The sequence below is a fragment of the Kryptolebias marmoratus genome, linkage group LG7, assembly GCF_001649575.2.
Source record: "Kryptolebias marmoratus isolate JLee-2015 linkage group LG7, ASM164957v2, whole genome shotgun sequence".
Classification (NCBI taxonomy): domain Eukaryota; kingdom Metazoa; phylum Chordata; class Actinopteri; order Cyprinodontiformes; family Rivulidae; genus Kryptolebias; species Kryptolebias marmoratus.
In genome coordinates this window covers 14,959,302-14,979,005 of record NC_051436.1, presented here as the reverse complement: position 1 = coordinate 14,979,005, position 19,704 = coordinate 14,959,302, and the positions used below count along the sequence as shown (strand labels likewise).

The following is a 19,704-nucleotide window of genomic DNA, read 5'->3' as shown; positions in this document are numbered from 1 at the left end:
AACTCTCAGAAAGAAATCACTGAATGTACATCTTCAGCTGACGAACTTATTTATGGAGGCAACCCAATTCACATGGCAGCCACAGCTAATTAACCTTAGCTGATGAAAAATGGCTCTAACTGTCAATTTTACAGATATTGAGCTTAAATTTGGTGTGGTAGTAGCGAAGCCTCATTCCCAACACAAAGTCTCATCGCTGACAGATCAGGCATAATATTTTAGTTGAAAGGCTGCAGGCAATATGCATTCTTTCAAGGAATGCTAGGTCTTTAATTTTCTTTAAAAAGAACCAGCCTAACATCGGGACATGTGGAAGCTCCTTGTATTGGTCTGTGTGGCTGCAACTGAGATCTACACTTTGTTTTTTTGTAGTATTTTTTTCACTCTGGTTTCCCCTCAATAAAATCAAAAATCTCTGTTTAGTTATACATCTTAAACTGCGTGCGTGTGTGTTTGTTTGATTAGACATTTTAAACTGAACCTGAGTGTGTGAAAGTGTGCATGTTTTTTTTTTCTTTTGTCTCTGTTGAGCCTGCAATGTAGCTACAGAAAAAGTGTGACTCGACTGTGAAGCTCAGTAAATTATTGTTCACTTATACAGCCAACCCCACTGCAAACAGACTAAAACAAACCTTTTAGTTGTGCTTTCAGCCACTCCCTTCTGCAGGGGTCACCACAGCGGGCAAACTCACATGACAGATTTGGCAATTATTTTACAGCGGACGCCCTTTCTGCCACAACCTGGGCTCAAACCTGCAGCCTCAGGATTACAAGGCCACGACACTGACCACCGAGCGACCGCAGCCCCCCAAAGGTCTGTTTGTTAAAAAAAATCTTTCTCACCATTTTTAACAATCTAAAGTAGTCATCAGGGACGGCCCTAGACATTTGGGGGCCCTAAGCGGGGCCCGAAGACAGTTAAAGATACACAAAACCAAAGGATGTATGCAGTTATAAACCTTATACATCACGTTTTTTACATCCATGAACATGGTATACCATAGTTTACTGCTAACTGAGCCCATACCCTGAAACACGCAGTTAACTACATTTATCTTTGTAGTTTTCCTTGATAAGCTCAGTGGTTAGAGCAGTTGTCTTCTAACGAGAATGTCAAAGGTTTGATTCCACCAGCAGGCCAGATGTCAAAATGTTGCTGGGCAAGACACTGAACCCCTAATTGCCTCTGATCTGCCCCATCAGGGTATGAATGTGATGTAAAGCTCTGATTAGACTCTATAGAAGGATTTATGCAGGTTAGCTATGTAAGGATGTAGTAGAGTGCTTTATGGATGGATAAGAGTTTAAGTGCACTTTAAGTAGCTCGGTTGGTTAGAAAAGTGCAATATAAATACAGTCCATTTAACATTTATTGGTCTGAATGGTGCTGAGTGTTTTTCCACATGTGTGTGTGCACGCAAGGAGTTGGGAAAGTATTCCACTGTAAATGACTGTTTTTAACTTGTTATATAAATAAATAGATCAGATTCTTTTTTTGACTGTTGGCTGTAAAACTTGACTGTGATTTTTTTTTATTAGACAATGTAAAAGATGTTGGGGCTTATTACAAAGATTTCAAAGTTCAGTCGGTGATGCTGTCACATAATGCAGAGTATAATACATGATATGACTTAAATATTCCAGTAGAAAAAAAAGAATCTTGTATGAACAAAACTTATATTAATTAAACTGGGTCAAATACATGTTATTTGATTCAACAAGTCATTTCAAATTAGCTCAGTATATCCAGTGAAATACAAAACTAATGGCAGTAAAGAAGATGACATCATGTCGACCAAACCCAAACAACAGAAAAACTTTCAAGTGTAGAATGAGGTCAGCTGCAGTTTTCATTAGAAATAATACTCAGTGACATGACATCAGTGTTCAAAGTTTATTACAAAATGTTTTAAACAACTTTACAGATCGATGAACTGAACTTCAGCCTGCATCCTATTCTGCACATCAATGCTTCTATTTATACTCTGATCTGCAGGTTGTGGAATAAAACTGTGAAGAAAATAATCAACAATAATCCCAGTCAATCCTCTTGACAAACTGATAATAAAAATGCTAAAAGAAAACTTGAGGAGCAGACTTGGTCAGTGTGACCTCTAATGTCTGCTGGAAAAAAATTAAAACCTAACTTAAAGGCATGAGGATCCCTGTTAGCTCGTTGTCAAGAAGCCGTGGTGTGTTGGAGGTCTGGTTTCACTCATTGCTGAAAACAAACAAACAAAAGAAACAATGATTGGTTAATATATGTGGGATAGAATTTAAACAAATAAAACTTCCATCTATCTGTCTGTCAGTCAGACAACAGGAACCAAAACAATTTTGAATTTCCCTCTGTGATCATTAAAGTGTAGGGTACGTTCACAAGTGACTCAAATCTGATTTTTTTTGCTCATATGCGATCCATATCTGATTTTATTTCATGACATTCTGAACGTGACAAATCAGATTTTTTCCCCCCAAAATTTGACCCAGGTCACTTTTATATATGGTACTGAATCAGATACATATTCAGTGTTTTTTAAAGTGACCTCAGTCTGAACGGTCATTAAACGGTCAGTTTAAAAAAAAAAAAAAAATTCCGGTTTCAAAATAATTTTTCAGATTAAAATTTTTTTGAACAAACTTTATGGACCCAATTTAGCTCCATATTTTTGAACTTATCCCTTTTTTGGACACTTTGTTTCTTTGCACTTTGGAGTTGACTCAGTTTATTACCTCTGTTTTTTGGGACTGTGTATAATTTGTTGATATAAAATGTACTCCTCTTTAAGTGACCTTGATGAGTATAAAAATAGGATTTCACTGTCCTGGTTTTGCAGATATTGATACAGACTACAGGTTACAAGGGCACATGTGAAATCGAGCTGAGAGCCAAGAAAGAACTTGTTAGTGACCTCATTTATTAATTTGTACAGTCCTAATTGCTTATGTTTTGTTTCAGAACAATATTTTTGTTTGGGAAATTTGTTTCATTATCTTGTTTTATTACTAAATCTGGCAACAAAAAAAACTTATATTCCTGACTCTGTGTCTCATTTAACCACATCACATGCTCCTATGCTGGTTCATTAACTAAATTTACTAACTATAGCTACATTTCAGTACTTACAAGCAGGGACGGCTGGTATAAATGGGCTTGTAGGGCTAAGCCCTCCCTGGTGTTTACAATAAAAATGTTACAATACCTAATAAACACAAAAAAATAGTGCACCATATTTTGTGAAATTTACAACAAAACTGGTGCCAAATAGTCTTGAGAAAACCCCAGAGTCTCGAATGCGATTGTACGTGGGCGTGGTTTGGCGCAGACTGAGTACGATGGCGAGCAAGATATTTCTATTTAATAAAGGTAGGCTTCATTAAAAGAACTGCACTTTCCAATATTCCATGTCTTGTTTGATTTTATTTTATCTGTGTGATTAGTAATTGTGTCAAGGAGTGTGGTGAAGTTTTATTAAAGCTGTTTGACTGGGAAAAAGTCATCTGAAGTAATTATAGTTGAAACCCTTAATGCAGGAATTGGACAACTGACAGAGGCTCTGTGTAAGCTTGGTTTTTGCTGATTTGTTTTAAGGTTGTCTTTGTGCTGAAAAATGCCATAATGTGAATTTATAGCAGGTTTTCTTCATTTCAAATTTGATGCTTCCATTGTTGGAATCCGAACTGCAGTGTTTTATTACATATCTGTTACCCCACCCTACAAATATCACCACCAGCCGCCACTGCTTACAAGTACTACAAAAATCTGTACAAGACTGGACTGAACTGTAGTCGTGTTCCCCTTTGAGAGGGAACAAACAATTCAATTCAAATTCAATTCAAAAATACTTTATTAATCCCAAAGGGAAATTAAATTAAAAATTAAATTAAAAACGCTGATATGCACAGACTTAAGCTGCACACATTGGTCTGTTAGTTTGATTGAAGGACCAATCAGCCAAATGCATCAGTTAGTGTCAAACATATGCTTTAAGTTCATGTTGATGTTGTAAATGAGTCTGTTTTAGATGCACCATCTCAGCAGTATAAATGTTGGGGAAAGTTTAGACCAATGGGTATGAATACAAGGTTCTCCATTTTGTTGGTTATTTGCATCATTTGCAAAAAATATATAATCATGGTCAGTTATGTATATGATCATTTCAAGTGTAATTTTACTTCATCACCCAGATTCCCCCAACTCTAACACCAATAAGTGTATCAGGGGTGGTGGGGGGTACACTTCTGCAGGCTCCAGGAGCTGAGGATCGATCCCCCAGTCCTCCGATTGAAGAATGATCTCCCTGGGCTAAGCTCCCCCCCCAATTAATCTTGCCGTTTGCTCACCTCGTTTCCAGAGCAGGTGCCACAGATACAGCCAAAAAGCCCATTCACCATCTGGATAAGACAGAGGACAAGCTCCAGGCAGGCAGCCACCAGCAGAGTGGAGAACAGCCCTAAGTTGAATTCAACTACATTCTCTGGAAGAAGACACCACTTCCACATGTCTTTGTCTTTCAGGTAGCTCCCAGAACTACAAATGATTATAAAAAACAAAAAGAAGTCGTATTAATTGTTAAAAAAACAGGAAAATTAGTACAGCAAAATAGTTCAAGGTATGATTTGAGTCAGAAATGGTGTTTATCATAGTTTCAAATAAAAATACACACCTGTTAGCAAAGGGTGTTCCCCACTGTGGGTTGGTGTTGTCGTTATTGCTCCACTGGCACGTTGGCCCGTTAGCAAGACCAAGAGAGGCCGCACTCAAACTATAAATAGCCCCCACCACACCAGCTGCTGCAAACCCTATGGACAGGAACATCTGCACGGAGGAAAAAGAACTTTTACCTTACAGAGGCCAGGGTCCGAAAAATGTCACAACATGACAGAGAAAATGAGGCTGACAGCACCAGATTTACACTAGTGCTGTAGATTAGTGGGAGGAACATGGTTCTGAGGGGATCACACTTTCAACTATAGAGGTAAACCAGAAAACCAAACCCAGGAACACTTACAGTATTGTACTGACACAGGAGAGTGTGGCTGACAAGGGAACCAGAAATTTTGCTGCTGTGAGGTGACAGCACTTGTACCCACCATCACAAGCTGCCCAAAAAGGCTGGGGGAACCCAGACTTCCCTCTCTCCATCAACACTCTACAGCTCCTTCTGGGGGTTCTCAAGGTGTTCTTACAGGGGTGTTTCAGAGGGAGGCTCCTAATCAGATGCCCAAACTACCTCAGCTGCCTCCTTTTGATGTGGTGGAGCAGCAACTCTACTCTGAGCTCTCCTGGATGATGGAGCTCCTCGCCCTGTCTTTAGGGCTGAGCCCAGCCACCCTATGGAGGAATCTCATTTCAGCCGGAATGTAGACGGCTCAGTAAATCAAGATCTTTGTGTTTCAGTGCAGCTTCTTTACCACAACAGACCAGAGCAACTCTCAATACTGCTGATGAGACTCTGACCCATCTCTCGCTCCATCCTACCATTACTCAGGAACAAAACTTCCAGATAGTTGAACTCTTTTTCTTGAGGTAGAGACTCATTCCCAAACTCTAGAAAGCATTACACTTTTTTTTTTTGGTTGAGAACCATAACCAACTTAAAGGAGCTCTCTCCGACTCTCATGCCAGCTGCTTCACACAGCTGTGAACCGCCTCAGTAGACGCTAAAGATCATGGCCTGAACACACCAACAGAACCACATCATCTGAAGAAAGTAGAGCTGAGACCGTGAGGTTCCCAAACCTGAGACTGTCCTCTTCAAGATCATTTCTTAAGATCCTGTTTAGGAACACCACAGACAGGTTCAGAGACAAGGGGAAGCCCTGGCGGAGTCCAACCTGCACTGAGAACGAGCTCAACTTTGTGCCGAGGATTCAGTCACAGCTCCTGCTTTATTTCTACAGAGACCAGATAGCCCTTAGTAGCAACACAGCGACCCCACAGAATTTCTTGGGGAAGACGGTCATAGGCCTTTTACAAACTCACAAAACAAATGCAGAATGAAGAGTCAAACTCCTATGGCCCCCTAAGCAATTCTGCAAGGGTAAAGATCTGATCCACTGTTCCACAACCAGAATAAAAGCCACAAGATAGAACTCATCCAGTAAGGCACAGAGAAAGCAGACTAATCTATGACCTGCCTAACTCTGTTATCCCAAAATGCATCAAGTGTCTTAGGCTCCAGATAAGATCTGGCACCAGACAGGGCTACATGGCATTCCTTTTCTTGTTCACCTTTGACCATTTGACCAACAGCCATCAGAAGAAATGTGTGAGGCGACTGTAATTGAAACCGATATTTTTTACATCATTGTTTTAGCGTCTATTAACACAAATATGTTAACATGAATATGTAATCTGTCAACACAGATCATTAGATGGAGTTTTTGTACCCGTGTTTCTGTGCTGAGCCCAGAATCTCACGACGACACCACCTTGTGATTCTTATTTTGCCTCGATTCTCAAGAAACAAAAAAAATAATAAAATAAAACTACTTTTAAACATAACTTGAATTTGGGGCATTGGAACAGCATCTGAATAATATTCTTCACATTTATAATTTCAAGATTTTTTTAACCCATTCAGCATTTAGATTGTTGCAGTGGTTCTGACTGTGACATTAATGGCAGGAAGGAAGCATGACTACAGGTTGACCCAACTGTAGTCAGTGCAACAACCACAATTTTATCAGTAATAACTATAAGGCAGGGGTGGGCAATCCTGGTCCTGGGGGGCCACTATCCTGCATGTTTTCCTTGTTTCCCTGCTCCAACACACCTGATTCAGAGGTTAAATTACCTCTTCATGTTCTGTAGAAGCCTGTTAATCACCCATTGATTCAAATCAGGTGTGTTGGAGCAGAGAAACAAGTAAAACATGCAGGATAGTGACCCTCGGGAACCAGGATTGCCTACCCCTGCTATAAGGTGTCCACACTCACCCCGCAGCGATTGGCACAGCACTTTTTGGCACTGGTCAGATGGATGTGAATGGCAGGAATCAGAACCTATTGGCAAAAACAAAAAGCACAGACACATGACAGATATAAGGTGTATTATCTGTAGAGATATAAATGTGCAAATACAACTCTTATTATAAAAACATTAAATACAGGACAAAAAAGTTAGCAAAGCTCTACCTGCTGAAGATTTTTAGTGCTGTACTTTTGTAAAGATGAAATCCAGAGACAGAATCATCTCCACAATTCACATCCTGACTTGTATCTTCACTTCATACAATTAACTGGCATTATGCCAAAACACACTTGGTTAAAGTTTTCTTTATTTATAAGCTAAGATAAGATAAGATAAACTTTATTGATCCCACAATGGGGAAATTTGCACATTACTGCAGCTCAATACAGAAAGATTGAGATGAAAAAAAAACAAAAAACACTATTCACCTATAATAAATAGCAATGCACATATACACATATACATATACACATAAGTAAATATATATATACATACATACATATACATCAATGAACAATATATATATATATATATATATAAATATATATAAATATAAACAAAATCAAGTTATATGTAATTCTTGGGAATAATTAGAATGATAAAAAACATTGTTATTAGAGTGTTACTTCCAAGCACTGTTGTTGTATTAATCCACTAAATACACACCTGGTGTTGACGAAGTCTATGAAAGACTCAGTTTGAAACCTTTTAATGGCTACAGTGCTACAAGTTAAAGACGTCTTTTAAACTATTAGGGTTGTAATAATATGCGTGCATCATGGTTCAGTTTGGGTATTGGTAGAGCAAAAAAATAAACAAACATCAAATGCTAAATTTCCTTTTGACTTATTTTAAACAGACAGTAACTGATTGACAAACTTATTCCTACAACATTTAGAAGCACTCAGAGAGCGCAAACCTCTGCCGAGGCCATGGGGTCACCACGAAAATTTAATCATTTGTTTCTTGTGACAACCCCAACATTTGGTAGAAATTTCATCTAAACCCATTTATTGGTTTTTAAGAAATCTTGCTAACAGATGGACAAACAAACAAACCAACCAATTCTACCAAAAGCACAACCTCCTTGGCGGAGGTAAAGAAAAGAAGAATGTGGCTCTAAGTCGATTTAAAACTAGAGGAAGGCGTTTGATCTTTCGTAGCTCTTCACTATGTCTGATAGTATTTTCCCCCTCCATTTACGTCGCTTTTTGCAGAAATGTTTTCATCTGCACAGAACCGCAGAAGATGACCCAAAATTCTGTAGTAACTATGTTAGGCCTCTATGTGGCGTTGTAACTCTGACACCAAAAATACATCCATCCATTCATTTTCTTTACCCGCTTCTCCTTTCAGTGAATTCTTTAAACACAAGGGTCAGTCTTTTAAAACCATTCCCATTTCTCATATTTTTTAATGTACACTTGATACACATTGCACTTTTTTTTTTGCTGTGATATTTGTTTTCTGTAATTTTGATAGTTCAGTAAAGTGATGAAACCCTTTTGGGCTTTAGATCATTTGGTGTAATAATAAGGTGTTTTGCTTTGCTGTTATTGTTCATCAGCCTTGTGGGTTCACTGAAGAAATACAGGACATGAAGGTTTACTGTAGTTGAGAAACTAGCAGCACACGCGCATTCATGTAACCTATTATTATAGTTACTGTCAGTGTGTCTACGCTTGAGGTCGTAGGTTAGGTCACAGGTGAGACTGTGACGATATAGCTTTCAAAAGGTTCTGTTCAGGCTGTCCACACGAGAACGTAACCGTGGGGTTTTGAGATTTATTTTTTTCACTCTGGAACCAATTTTTTTAAAACACTGTTTAGAGGCTCCCAAAGCACTGTTTCCATGTGGGCACAAGCCTGAAAGAATAAGAATATTAAAAAAAATTAACTTTTACGTGTTCACTAGTACTGATCCCATGTTGATAAGGCCAAATAAAAACTTGTGAAAATGGCTTCATTGTTTTGGTTTCTGGGGCAAATTGGGATTGTGGAGAAGCACAGGTGAGGCTGATATGTCATCGTTTCTGAAAAGCTTCACATTTTAAGTCCACACAAATTTACCAAAACTGGAATTTAAAAAAAAATTCCACTTTTGAAAGCTCACAAAATGTTTGGTTTTTTTCCTTCCTTCTAAAAGAACGTTAATGGATGAAAGTTTGACGGTTCGAACATTTTATTCTATTCCTCCTGTTTGTGTTGAAGAAGGTTAAATAAATCTACTCACCATGATTCCACCTCCTATAAAACCTCCCATATATTTGACCTCCTCTGTGATCCGTGGCGTCTCTTTCTTGTCTTCTGTTGCATACTTTGTGTCAAAATTAGGGAAGAAGAGCATGATGTTACAGATGATTGACACCAGAGCCAGGACATAGAGGGGGATAGCAATAAACTTCGAGCACGCTCCTGTACACATGATGCTGGCTTCTCAGGTTTCAAACTTCAAAAATCTTCAAATAAGCAAAGGTTCTCTTCACAAACACAAACAGCCAGATGGTTTTCTCGCCAACACTTGGAGTCTTAGCTGTGGAACAGTGAGCTCAGCTTCATTCATCTGCTGTCAAAGATGAAAAAGAAGATCGGTTTAAATATGTAGTAATGACTTAGAGGGAGGGTGGTTCAGGGTGGAGCGATCCCTGATAAGGTTATACAGTTTACGCATCACCTGAGTTATGGCCTGAACTCTTCTGCTTGTGTAGATTTCATGGAATAAAATACGTTTAACTCGTCTAAATGCCTGTTTTATACATTTGCTTTTAGCTGTACAACAGGTACAACAGCTATCCAAAGTAAATAAACCCACACATACTTTTCAGATCTATTTAAACCAACAATAGCAGTAGCATTTGGGGTGAATGTTTACATGACTTCAAGAACAATCAGCAGAATCCTGTTTTTATTTTTTTAATCAAACAGGTTTAGTTCATTTGTTTGTTTTTTTTTACAAACATACTCATAATCTGCTGATCTGTGATCTTAAAGTGGCTGAGTCAGACCTCCTCTATCTGTTACCAGAGTAATGGAACACTGATAAAAGGGTCCTAAGCAACAGGCCCGTGCAGATTCACCATTTATCTTATCGCCAGGTGGACTTTAACCACACTTGCACACCATTAGTAGTTCTCTAATACATGAGAGCAACTCCCAGATCCAAATCAGTTGATCAGTTCGTCATTTTTTCCATCTAGTCACTGCTCTTATCTCTGTGTTGGAGGTTAGCTAAAGGTGGGATCTCACTGGGCTGCAGCTAGTTGGCAAATTCACGAGGGAGTCTCCCAGATTTCTTGTGTCTGTTGCAGTTCTCAACTTCCTTGTGTGAGTCTCAGAGGCTCACAGTCCTGTTGCTTGAGTTCTGAACATGTCCAAAACAGTCAAAGTTTTCATGAAGGGTGTCTCCAAGCTGTCGTGAACCTGCATGAATTTTTCCATAGGCGTCCCCAACCCATCTCAAGAACACCAGAGTTGTATTTTGACACTGGGAGCTCTCCTCCAATAGAAAACTACTACTACTTTATTTGTAAAGCACTTTAAAAAACAACCACAGCTGCAACAAAGTGCTGTACATATAAAATCAATGAATATTTAAAGCATCAAACAAAGAATAAGAACAATAAAAAAAACAGTTTAAACAATGATAACATCAGAAAAGACATTAAAGCAGAAGTAAATACAAGAACAAGTCTCAGGCTGAGCCAAAAGCCTAGGAATAAAAATACATTTTTGGATAAATTTTAACAGTGGACATTGAAGGAGCTCGTCTAATATGAAGATTGTTGCATAATCTAGGATCTATGCTGGTGTAGATTCTCAGTCATCCAGGACATGGTACATCAAAAAAATGTTAAAAACAAAAACAACTGGACTTCTATTCTGTAGATGAAGATGTTACACTTCTCATGAAAGGAGAAGTGTAACGTCTTCATCTACAGAATAGAAGTCCAGCTGTTTTTGTTTTTTAACCTTTTTTGAATAATCTGGGATCAGCAACACAAAAAGCTCTGTCTCTTTTGAAAACATCCGCGGCAAACGTCCAACTCTAAAATGCACGCTGGTGATAAATATTAAAACCGATCCAACTCTGCCTGTCTTCACTTCTAAAGTGTACCCCAGCAGATCAAATCATAAATTTGGAGGCGGTTGCCAAGGTGGGCTACTGTGTAGGTGGGGGCGGGCAAGAAAATAAACGTGCACGGCCTAGAATGCAGTTTTCCAAGCAGTGTACATGACAATAGGCTGTGGTTTTCAAAAACCGGATGCTCAAAACGCAGCCACGCAGCTCGCTGGTCACTTGGTTGCAAACACTCAGGATTCAGTGAGATTACTACAGAAAACTGACGTATTTTCTCACAGTTTTTCTGCAAGTTTTGAGTCACCAACTAGTCTCCAGAACGTTTAGTGTCTGACCTGAAAGACCGAAGCTCCAGCCTCATTACTACAGAAGAGCTCCAGCCTCATTACTACAGAAGAGGTCCCATTCTGTTGAACCATCTCCTGCAAACAACATTCTCAGTTGCGTGAAAAGTTCCTCATAACTAACCATGATTGCACAAAAACATGCAGACCAGTCAAAGTTTTAAGTTCAGGTACCAAAATATTAAAAGGTTTTTTTGGCTGGAAAAAGAAGAAACAAAGATTCCTGATGTCAGCAGCCTGTCAGCCTGCCTTTCTTCAAATGTTTGTGATCCATTCTGTTTCCAGCTGACCCTGAAGTGGTCAGGAACATAGATTGAAGTGGATGAAAGACATGTGACTCTATGGAAAGCAGAGACCATCACCACTTGGACACAGACACAGATGCCATCATGAGTTACTTGTAGTCATGTGATCAAACTTGTGTAGAAGCACCGCTGAAAAGGTTCAAATCAAGCGAAGCAACTGAAACCTTCCAAGACCGAAGATCTCCACTCACTGAAGATGTGAATAAAACACGAATGAACCATGTCTGGACTTTGAACTTCAGAACCTGACCCGTTTACTGACTTATAAGAGTCAGGAGGAGTTTTTCTACAGATCTAAGAATTACTCTTTATATGTGAAAATGGCAGCAAGCCACTGTGGTGTCATTTATGGATCGGGTGAAAACTAAAGCAACTGAACAAATAGGAACTCCAGAACTTCTGCTTTTTTTTTTTTCCTTTCAGAATTCCTCTGACTAAGGTACTTCCTCCAATTTATATACCTCTGTGACAGTTGAGGTTTATAGATTTATTAACTTATTTATGGTCCCTTAGGTCATAACCCATTCTCCTTTTTGCCTGGTACTGCCACTCTGACATCATTCTGTCACAACCTGGAACTTGGCACCTTGACAGAATCGTTCGTGTCAAAGGGATGGAGTTACTTATGCAATTAGATCTCTGAACTTATCTAAGACATCTGTGTCTGTAGACTTTGTTGATTAAGACTTGTACTGGCTTCTTACTTTCTTCATATAACATAAATAAAAACATAAATGTAGACTTGAGTCAGTAGCAGGTTTAATCACGTATTTCTTATACATACTGTAACGAGATTGTTGGACCATTCATCGACAACCATCACTTCATGTTGCAAGGATCTGTGCACAATTCCTGGAAGCTGACAACGTCCCAGTTCTTGCAGGGCCAGCATACTCACTGGACATGTCCACCATTAAGCATGTTTGGGATGCTCTGGACAGGCGTGTACAACAGCCTGTTCCAGTCCCTGACGATGCCCAGCAACTTTGCACAGCCAAGAGGAGTGGACCAACATTCCACAGGCCACGATCAACAACCTGATTAACCCCACGTGAGGAGGTGTGTTGCACTGTGAGCGGGAAACTGTGGCCAAACTGGATACTGACTGGTTTTCTAACCCCCCAACATAGTAATAGTAATTATTTTAGAGCGGCCTTTTCTTGTGGCCAGCCTCAGGCACACCTATGCAATAATCATGCTGTCTAATCAGCATCTTTATGTGCCACACCTGGGAGGTGGATGGGTTATCTCAGTGCTCTCTGACAGATTTACACAATGTTGTGAACAGTAATTGAGAGAAAGAAGCCTGTGGTGTACAGAGAAAAGTCTTAGACGTTTTAGCTCAGCTCATGAAAAATGAGAGCAAAAACACAAGTGTTAAGTTTATATTTCTGTTCAGTATATTGTTCAGTATATATATGTTACATAATTTAATTTAAAAAAACTAAAGAAATGTATATTCTTGTTTTCTGAAAACCTATATTACTTTAAAAATTTTAAATGATGTAAACAAAATAAAGGGCATGCATTAGTTTAAAAAAGAAACAGACAATACTATTGATTTGGATACTGGTTGTCATGACAACAGTGGTCTATGCCCTAAAACGAGATCAATGATGATTTTTGCGACAGTATATGAAAATCAAAACTCCTAGAAAAAAAAAGGCAACTGAGGAACTTTTTACAGTAACAGTTTTATTGTGGGTAGATAAAAGCTTTGGCGGCCACTCCTGTGTGTGAAAGTGTGCTGTTCTGGAAGAACATCTCGTTATCTTTGGAACAGCACCAGTTCAGCTCACTCGGGATGATAATGTTATATGAGCGGTGTAATTAAGCTGTAATCCCCCCCCAGGACCTTCACATCTATTGGTTATCAGTTCCTCAAAACTCTAAAAGGAAGTCCATGTCCTGGTATGATGACGTCAGCAGTCTGAAGCGCTTTCTGTCGGCTGACCTCCTGCACTGTAGTGTTCATACTCAGATCCCTCCACGTGTCCTCGTCTGACCAGCTCTCAAATAAGTCCCCCGCAATGAGCACGGTGCCTGCTGATGTCCCCGTGACCTGGACGCTGACGTCCTGCCCTGTGTGACCTGGGGTGGGAAGGACAGATACCTGTGGAGGAGAGGGGACTGAGTGAGAACAGCGATGTTACAAATCCAGCCTCAGTTTGGGTTGATATTCTCACTAATTAGCTAAATTTAAACAGAAAATGCTTGTGGAAGCAACAAAGTTCCCTTCCACATCAGTGTTAAAGTCAAGGTTCAACAGGCTACAGAATGTAAGATGTTATTGAGATTATTTTGTTTAGATGACATGGATATACACATAGGTCTACACTCACTGGCCACATTATTAGGTCCACCTGTTCAAATGCTTGTTAACACAAATAGCTAATGATCCGATCACATGGCAGCAACTCAGTGCCTTTAGGCATGTAGACGTGGTGAAGATGACTTGTAGAAGTTCAAACATTACAGAGAACAGAATGTCCCTTAAAACAACAGCTTAAAACTTTCATTCCATCAGAGATCATTTTCTGATGAAAAGGGACAGACTCTTATCCTTTTTAGTCAATTATAAATGATGTTGGGCATGATCTTGTGATATGAGATCCTGTTAGATCTGTTGTCACTCTGAGTATGTGTCAGGGATGACTCCCCGTTTGGACCACACTAATTTTAGCTCCATATCTGTAAAACTGACTGTGCAATAGCTATTTTTGTGTTGGCTAAGGTCAATTACCTGTGACAGAAATACTGACTTGGGTCAAGTCCAAATGCAATGAGTTGTAGATTCAGTGATTACTTACTGAGGGTTTACTTGTTCGTGACCGAGTCTGCTGACAAACAGACAAACGAATACAGACACGGGCAAACGTCTTATCGCCCGTTTCGAATCGTAAAAAATTGATTGATGTTGCAATTGCAGATAAAATCGTGAAAGAGAAAGTTTAGACGGAGCTGTCATTGATGATAATGATTAAGTTGGGACTTTCTGGCTCCTCCACAGTGGTTATAGCAGCAAAGGTGGCAACGGAGTAACCTGAACTAGACCCATGTTTGAGTTACGTTAAACAGGAGCTGTCCTGCTTTCCACAACAATTACAGCGCAAATCTGTTACATTAGAAATAGACTGATTAATAATAATTTTTAAAAAAAAAATCAGAATCCGCCATGTCTGTCCATACTTAATCACTTAACAAGTAGGAAAACGACGAGGCAGCCCACAATTTATTTTTTTAAAGGAAGAATGCTCATCTATACATATATATTTTTTAAGTGTACAAGTTCTTCTAAAGGTTGTAAAATATGTTTGTTTAGACTAAGCAATTATTGTTATATTTTGTTAAATAAAAGGACATACTGACCAAAAACAAGAAAAACACAATCAGTTTTGATTATCGACCATCGGCTGCCCTGCTTTGTTAAGATCAGCAAAGGACGAAGAAAAACTCATACTGATCGACCTCTATATTCCATCCTGTAGCATTAACTTCAGGTAAACAGAGAGGGTCAAAATGTTGGCTATAATCCCAGACTGTGAGATGAAGGACAGGCAGTACAGTGTCTGTGTGAAAGGACCTTGGGTGTCTTACCTGAAGCCAAGTCTTAACAGTATCATTATTAGGTTTAGTCTTACAAACAATGAAGTATTCCTACGTGAATGTAATTTATGAGTTATGTTGTTTTATATTTGTGGTATATAGTACATTAGGAAGTGGGTGATTCATTTTTATGATATTTTTACGCAGGCCGTCCAACAAAGGATAATCAGTTCTTACTGGAAACAATCAGATATAAGAAATAGCATTAGGTAACTGAAAAGGTTTCAGTATTTGTAGTTTATAAAATATATTCTGCGGGTCATTATATTAGTTTTTAAGTTCCATGTCAACAAGGCAGGAGAATCTGTCTAAAAACACAACAAAAAGGTCAAAAAGGTTTATCTGTGTGTGTGTGTGTGTGTGTGTGTGTGTGTGCTCAGTTCAAGTGCATTTTTTTCAGTTGCACAACTAAACCATTTCCTGATCAGCTAAATTTATTAGAAAACTAGACAAATTAGATTTCCTGCAAAAATGCAGTGTGAATGCTTATTGCTGAATGATTTAGCTTGAAACTGTGCTGAAATGTTTTAATCGCTGAAATGCCAATGCAAGTTGATTTTGAACAGTTAAAGCTGTAGCCAAAAATAGTTCAATGATTGCTGAAAGTTGCTGAAGAGGCTCATAAGAGGCAGAACAAACAAGTAAAACAGCAGAAAAAAAAAAACTTAAACACAGCGGAACAAATCCTTAAAACACTCGAACAAACATTTAAACAGCAGAACAACCCTTAAAAATAGGTGAAAGAACCTTGAAAACATCCCAAAAAGCAGAACAACCTAAAGACAGAAAAACAAACCCTTAAAACAGCAGAAGTCAAGTTAAGTCAAATTTTTATCGCACTTTACAGCAACAAGGGGATTCAGAGTGCTTTACAACATGTGAACACAAAAATAGAGTCATAAAACACACACAACAATATCTATATATATGAGCTAGGATAATCTAAATGAATTCATGAAACTAAACATATCTAAAACATGAGACACTAAAAAGGACAAATATACGCTAAGATAATCTCAATGAAATCATGAAAACACACACAACAACTAAACTAAGTTACCAGAAGGCCAGCTAAGACTGTGTGAATGCTCCATAAGCATTCACACAATTATAAACTATAGTAGTGTTGTTGCAAAATTTAGAAACTAACAAGCAAAACGATTTAAGCATTGTATAACTGGGTGAATCCATCAGGTGGTGCTGCTGATGGACTGAAGGCTGGGAGGGAACCAGGGATGTGCACACTTATGCATTAAGTTTAATTAATCTTTTTTTAGAATTTTTTCCCACAAGAGATTTATTTTCCACATGATTTGTATAGGATAGTAAAGGTGGGGTGGGAAAAGGTTAGAAATAATTGTTCATGGTTTAACCTGGTATCTTCCCGGGGTGTGGATGGGGGTGAAGAACCCACATGACTAGTCTGATCCGATATTCTGGTCCACCTTGTTGGCTCAACATTTAGAACCGACACCAGAGGACACCACAGGTGGATCGGACCTGCCTACAGGGGACCTCTGATACTCACGTGTTCATCGACGATGAAGGTCTGTCCCTCCGCCAGCTGGCTCGGTCTGTACGTGTCCCCTTCACTGACATCATGTCCCACGATCATCAAAGCGGAAGGAAACAGGTTCAGGTTTCCAACGTGGTCCGAATGTCCGTGAGTCCCCACGACCAGTTCTATGTCCCCGGGGCCCACACCTCTGTCTTCTAACGACTGCAGGAGGAAGTCCCGGTCCCACGGGCCCCCGGTGTCCACCAGGACAGTCTTGGGTCCCGTTACGAGGCTGATGGTTCCGTCTGCCCTGAACGTCCCATCGGTATGAGCTGAACAGAAACCCGGTTTCAGGACCGACACCGAGTACGGGAGGCCCGGGAAGTCCAGCTGGGTCTCTGACAGACACACCCTCTGATACGGACCAGAACGCACAGTCCTGTCCGGATCCGTCATTTCAACTAAAAACACCGACGATGACCCATATTGCAAAAATACCCTTCTCAGTTCTTCTTCTGCTGCTGCTGCTGCCACAGTGACACTCCGGCAGCTCAGAGCAGACATGGCGCCATGCCGCCACCTTCAGTCTAAACAGAGTACTGCAGTTTACTGAAGACCATCCACTGACGGAAATTCAACTTTTTACAGTTTTTTATGATTGCTTAAGCAGTTTTTCTTTCAAAAAGCTCCCCTTTTTTGAAATTCTGCACACAATTAGCACAACCACGCACCTAATCAGTAGAACACGGCAAATAATTTGCAAAATTAAACAGTTTTGGGAAAAAAATTATACACTGATTGAAACCATACCATAGCATCAAATCAGAGATTACAGTAGACCTGGGAGCTTGAGGGTTCTCTTCAGTATCTCATCTGTTCCTAGGACTGTGATCTCCAGGACAGAGATCTCTGAGGTTGTTCCTGGGATCTGTTGGAGCCACTCTTCCAGTTTGGGGGTCACAGCACCGAGAGCTCCGATGACCACTGAGGCCTTGACTGTCCACAACTTCTCTCTGAATATGATCCAATGATGGTTTTCTGAAAGTTTCATTAAAATCGGTCTAATGATTTATGAGATGTTTTTCAAACACCATTAACACACACACAGACATGGGCAAAAACCAACATTGCCTCACTTTCAGCAGTGGGTGATAATTATTGTCTTGCAGGCCGGATAAAAGAACAATAAGAATCATATTTGTCCTACGGGCTTTAAGTCTGACACATGTTCTATCAAAAAGTTTGTCCATCAGTCAGCAGAACAACAAATCACAAATAGCAAGACTCAAAGTAAAACCTATTTTTCAGGGTTTATCTTGGGAAAAAATGATCAAATGTGATTAAAAAGATATTTATAAAGTTAGAACCCAAAGTGTGAAGCAGAGAAGAGGTTGAAAAGAAACACTAAACAGGAACATAAACAAACATGTCAGAAAGAGGAGGAGGTGTTCTTTAGTTGTTCCTAGACATGACTGAGAACAGCAAGTTACACTTTCTGATGTAGAACATGGTGATTGATTTACAAGCATGATTTCTCTCCACACAGATGTTACATTTGGAACAATAAGGACATCTTACATAAAAACAAATCCTTATTTTGCCCTAATTGGCTCACTCACAACATAGTTTTACTTCATCAGTTACTCAACCTTGATGAGTCATTAATGAATAATCAAGATTTTGTCAGAAAATATGGCATTATAATTTCCATTAATGAATTCATTATTGTAATAAATGCAATCCCTGCTGGAGTAGTTATTTTATTTAATAATACAGCAGGTCAGGTTCCAACACTGTTACCTTTTGACCCGACTAAACTTGAAATTGGTCAAATTTGTTTCTCTTCATCTTGAAATAACAACCGTCATATACGCTCTTTATTTCAGAAAGATGTTGTGTCAACTCCATATGTGATTTCTTATTGGAACACCTTTATTAATAACCTCAACTGGAAAAGGATTTGGACTTTACCAACTAAATAAATGATAACCAATAAAGCAAAAGAAGTATCGTTTAAAATTATTCACAAATTCTACCCATCGAAAGTTTTTTTTACAGCGTTTCAAAGAGAATACAGATATTATTTGCTCTTTCTGTGAAGGAAACCCGAAAGATGTGTTTCATTTATTTTGGTCTAGCCCTTTCTCTACTCGATTCTGGAAAAGTATTTGTATTTTGATTTCTACTTTTGTTGAACTGGGTTTTTCTCTTTGCTTTAAACATGTTTTGTTTGACTTCATTTGTTACCCAGTAACTAAAAAAAATAAAATTTTATATTATTAATCTTATTATATACTTAGCCAAATGGCACATTCTCAAATGCCATTATAGCCTACTTTTAAAAAAACAAGTATTTCCGTTTTTTAAAATAAGGTCAAACAATATATGAAGACTATTAGAAATTCCACCAATACTAAAGCTATTAAAGCTTACACCTTATGTGCTTTCTTTAATGTATTTGTGTAATAAGTGTTATTATAAAGTATCGTCTGTATTTATAACCCCCTGGCAACTTTCGTTATGTTACATTGTTTCTCATTGTTTTGTTCTGTATTCTGTTTTTCAATAAAGCTTTATTTAAAAAAAAGGCGGAGCTTCACCACCGAAAGTAAACACAGCGCTAGCAGCGTTAGCATAGTTAGCTGTGTGTGTGTTAGTGGTGGTTCTGTGTCGGTTTGGGTGTGTGAGGTGAATATTTGAGTCTCTGCAGTAACAATGTCTTCAGTTCAGTCTCTGAGAGAGTTTATCAGCGAGCGACTGACTGCTGCTGCTGGAGAAATATTCACAGAGTTTGAAAAAACCATCGTCCAGTACGAGGAGGAGATCGGCCGTCAGCGCAGACTGCTGGATATCAGCTGGAAACCACAGATAAACCTCCACAGGATAGAACTCCCACA

At 39.0% G+C, this 19,704-nt stretch overlaps 2 protein-coding genes across 2 annotated transcripts; both read right to left on the bottom strand.

Annotated features, from left to right (window-relative positions):
- Positions 1-1,880: 1,880 nt before the first annotated feature.
- On the bottom strand, positions 1,881-9,556 carry zgc:172079 (uncharacterized protein LOC563398 homolog). Its single transcript, XM_017426988.3, has 5 exons — positions 9,210-9,556; positions 6,943-7,008; positions 4,668-4,819; positions 4,345-4,531; positions 1,881-2,221 (listed from the first exon to the last, which is right to left on the bottom strand). Exons 1-5 carry the CDS (start codon positions 9,399-9,401, stop codon positions 2,216-2,218), a joined length of 603 nt encoding a protein of 200 aa, XP_017282477.1. The 5' UTR covers positions 9,402-9,556; the 3' UTR covers positions 1,881-2,215.
- Positions 9,557-10,473: 917 nt separating this feature from the next.
- On the bottom strand, positions 10,474-17,353 carry mblac1 (metallo-beta-lactamase domain containing 1). Its single transcript, XM_017427005.3, has 2 exons — positions 16,838-17,353; positions 10,474-13,816 (listed from the first exon to the last, which is right to left on the bottom strand). Exons 1-2 carry the CDS (start codon positions 17,261-17,263, stop codon positions 13,577-13,579), a joined length of 666 nt encoding a protein of 221 aa, XP_017282494.1. The 5' UTR covers positions 17,264-17,353; the 3' UTR covers positions 10,474-13,576.
- Between the last annotated feature and the right edge of the window lie 2,351 nt (positions 17,354-19,704).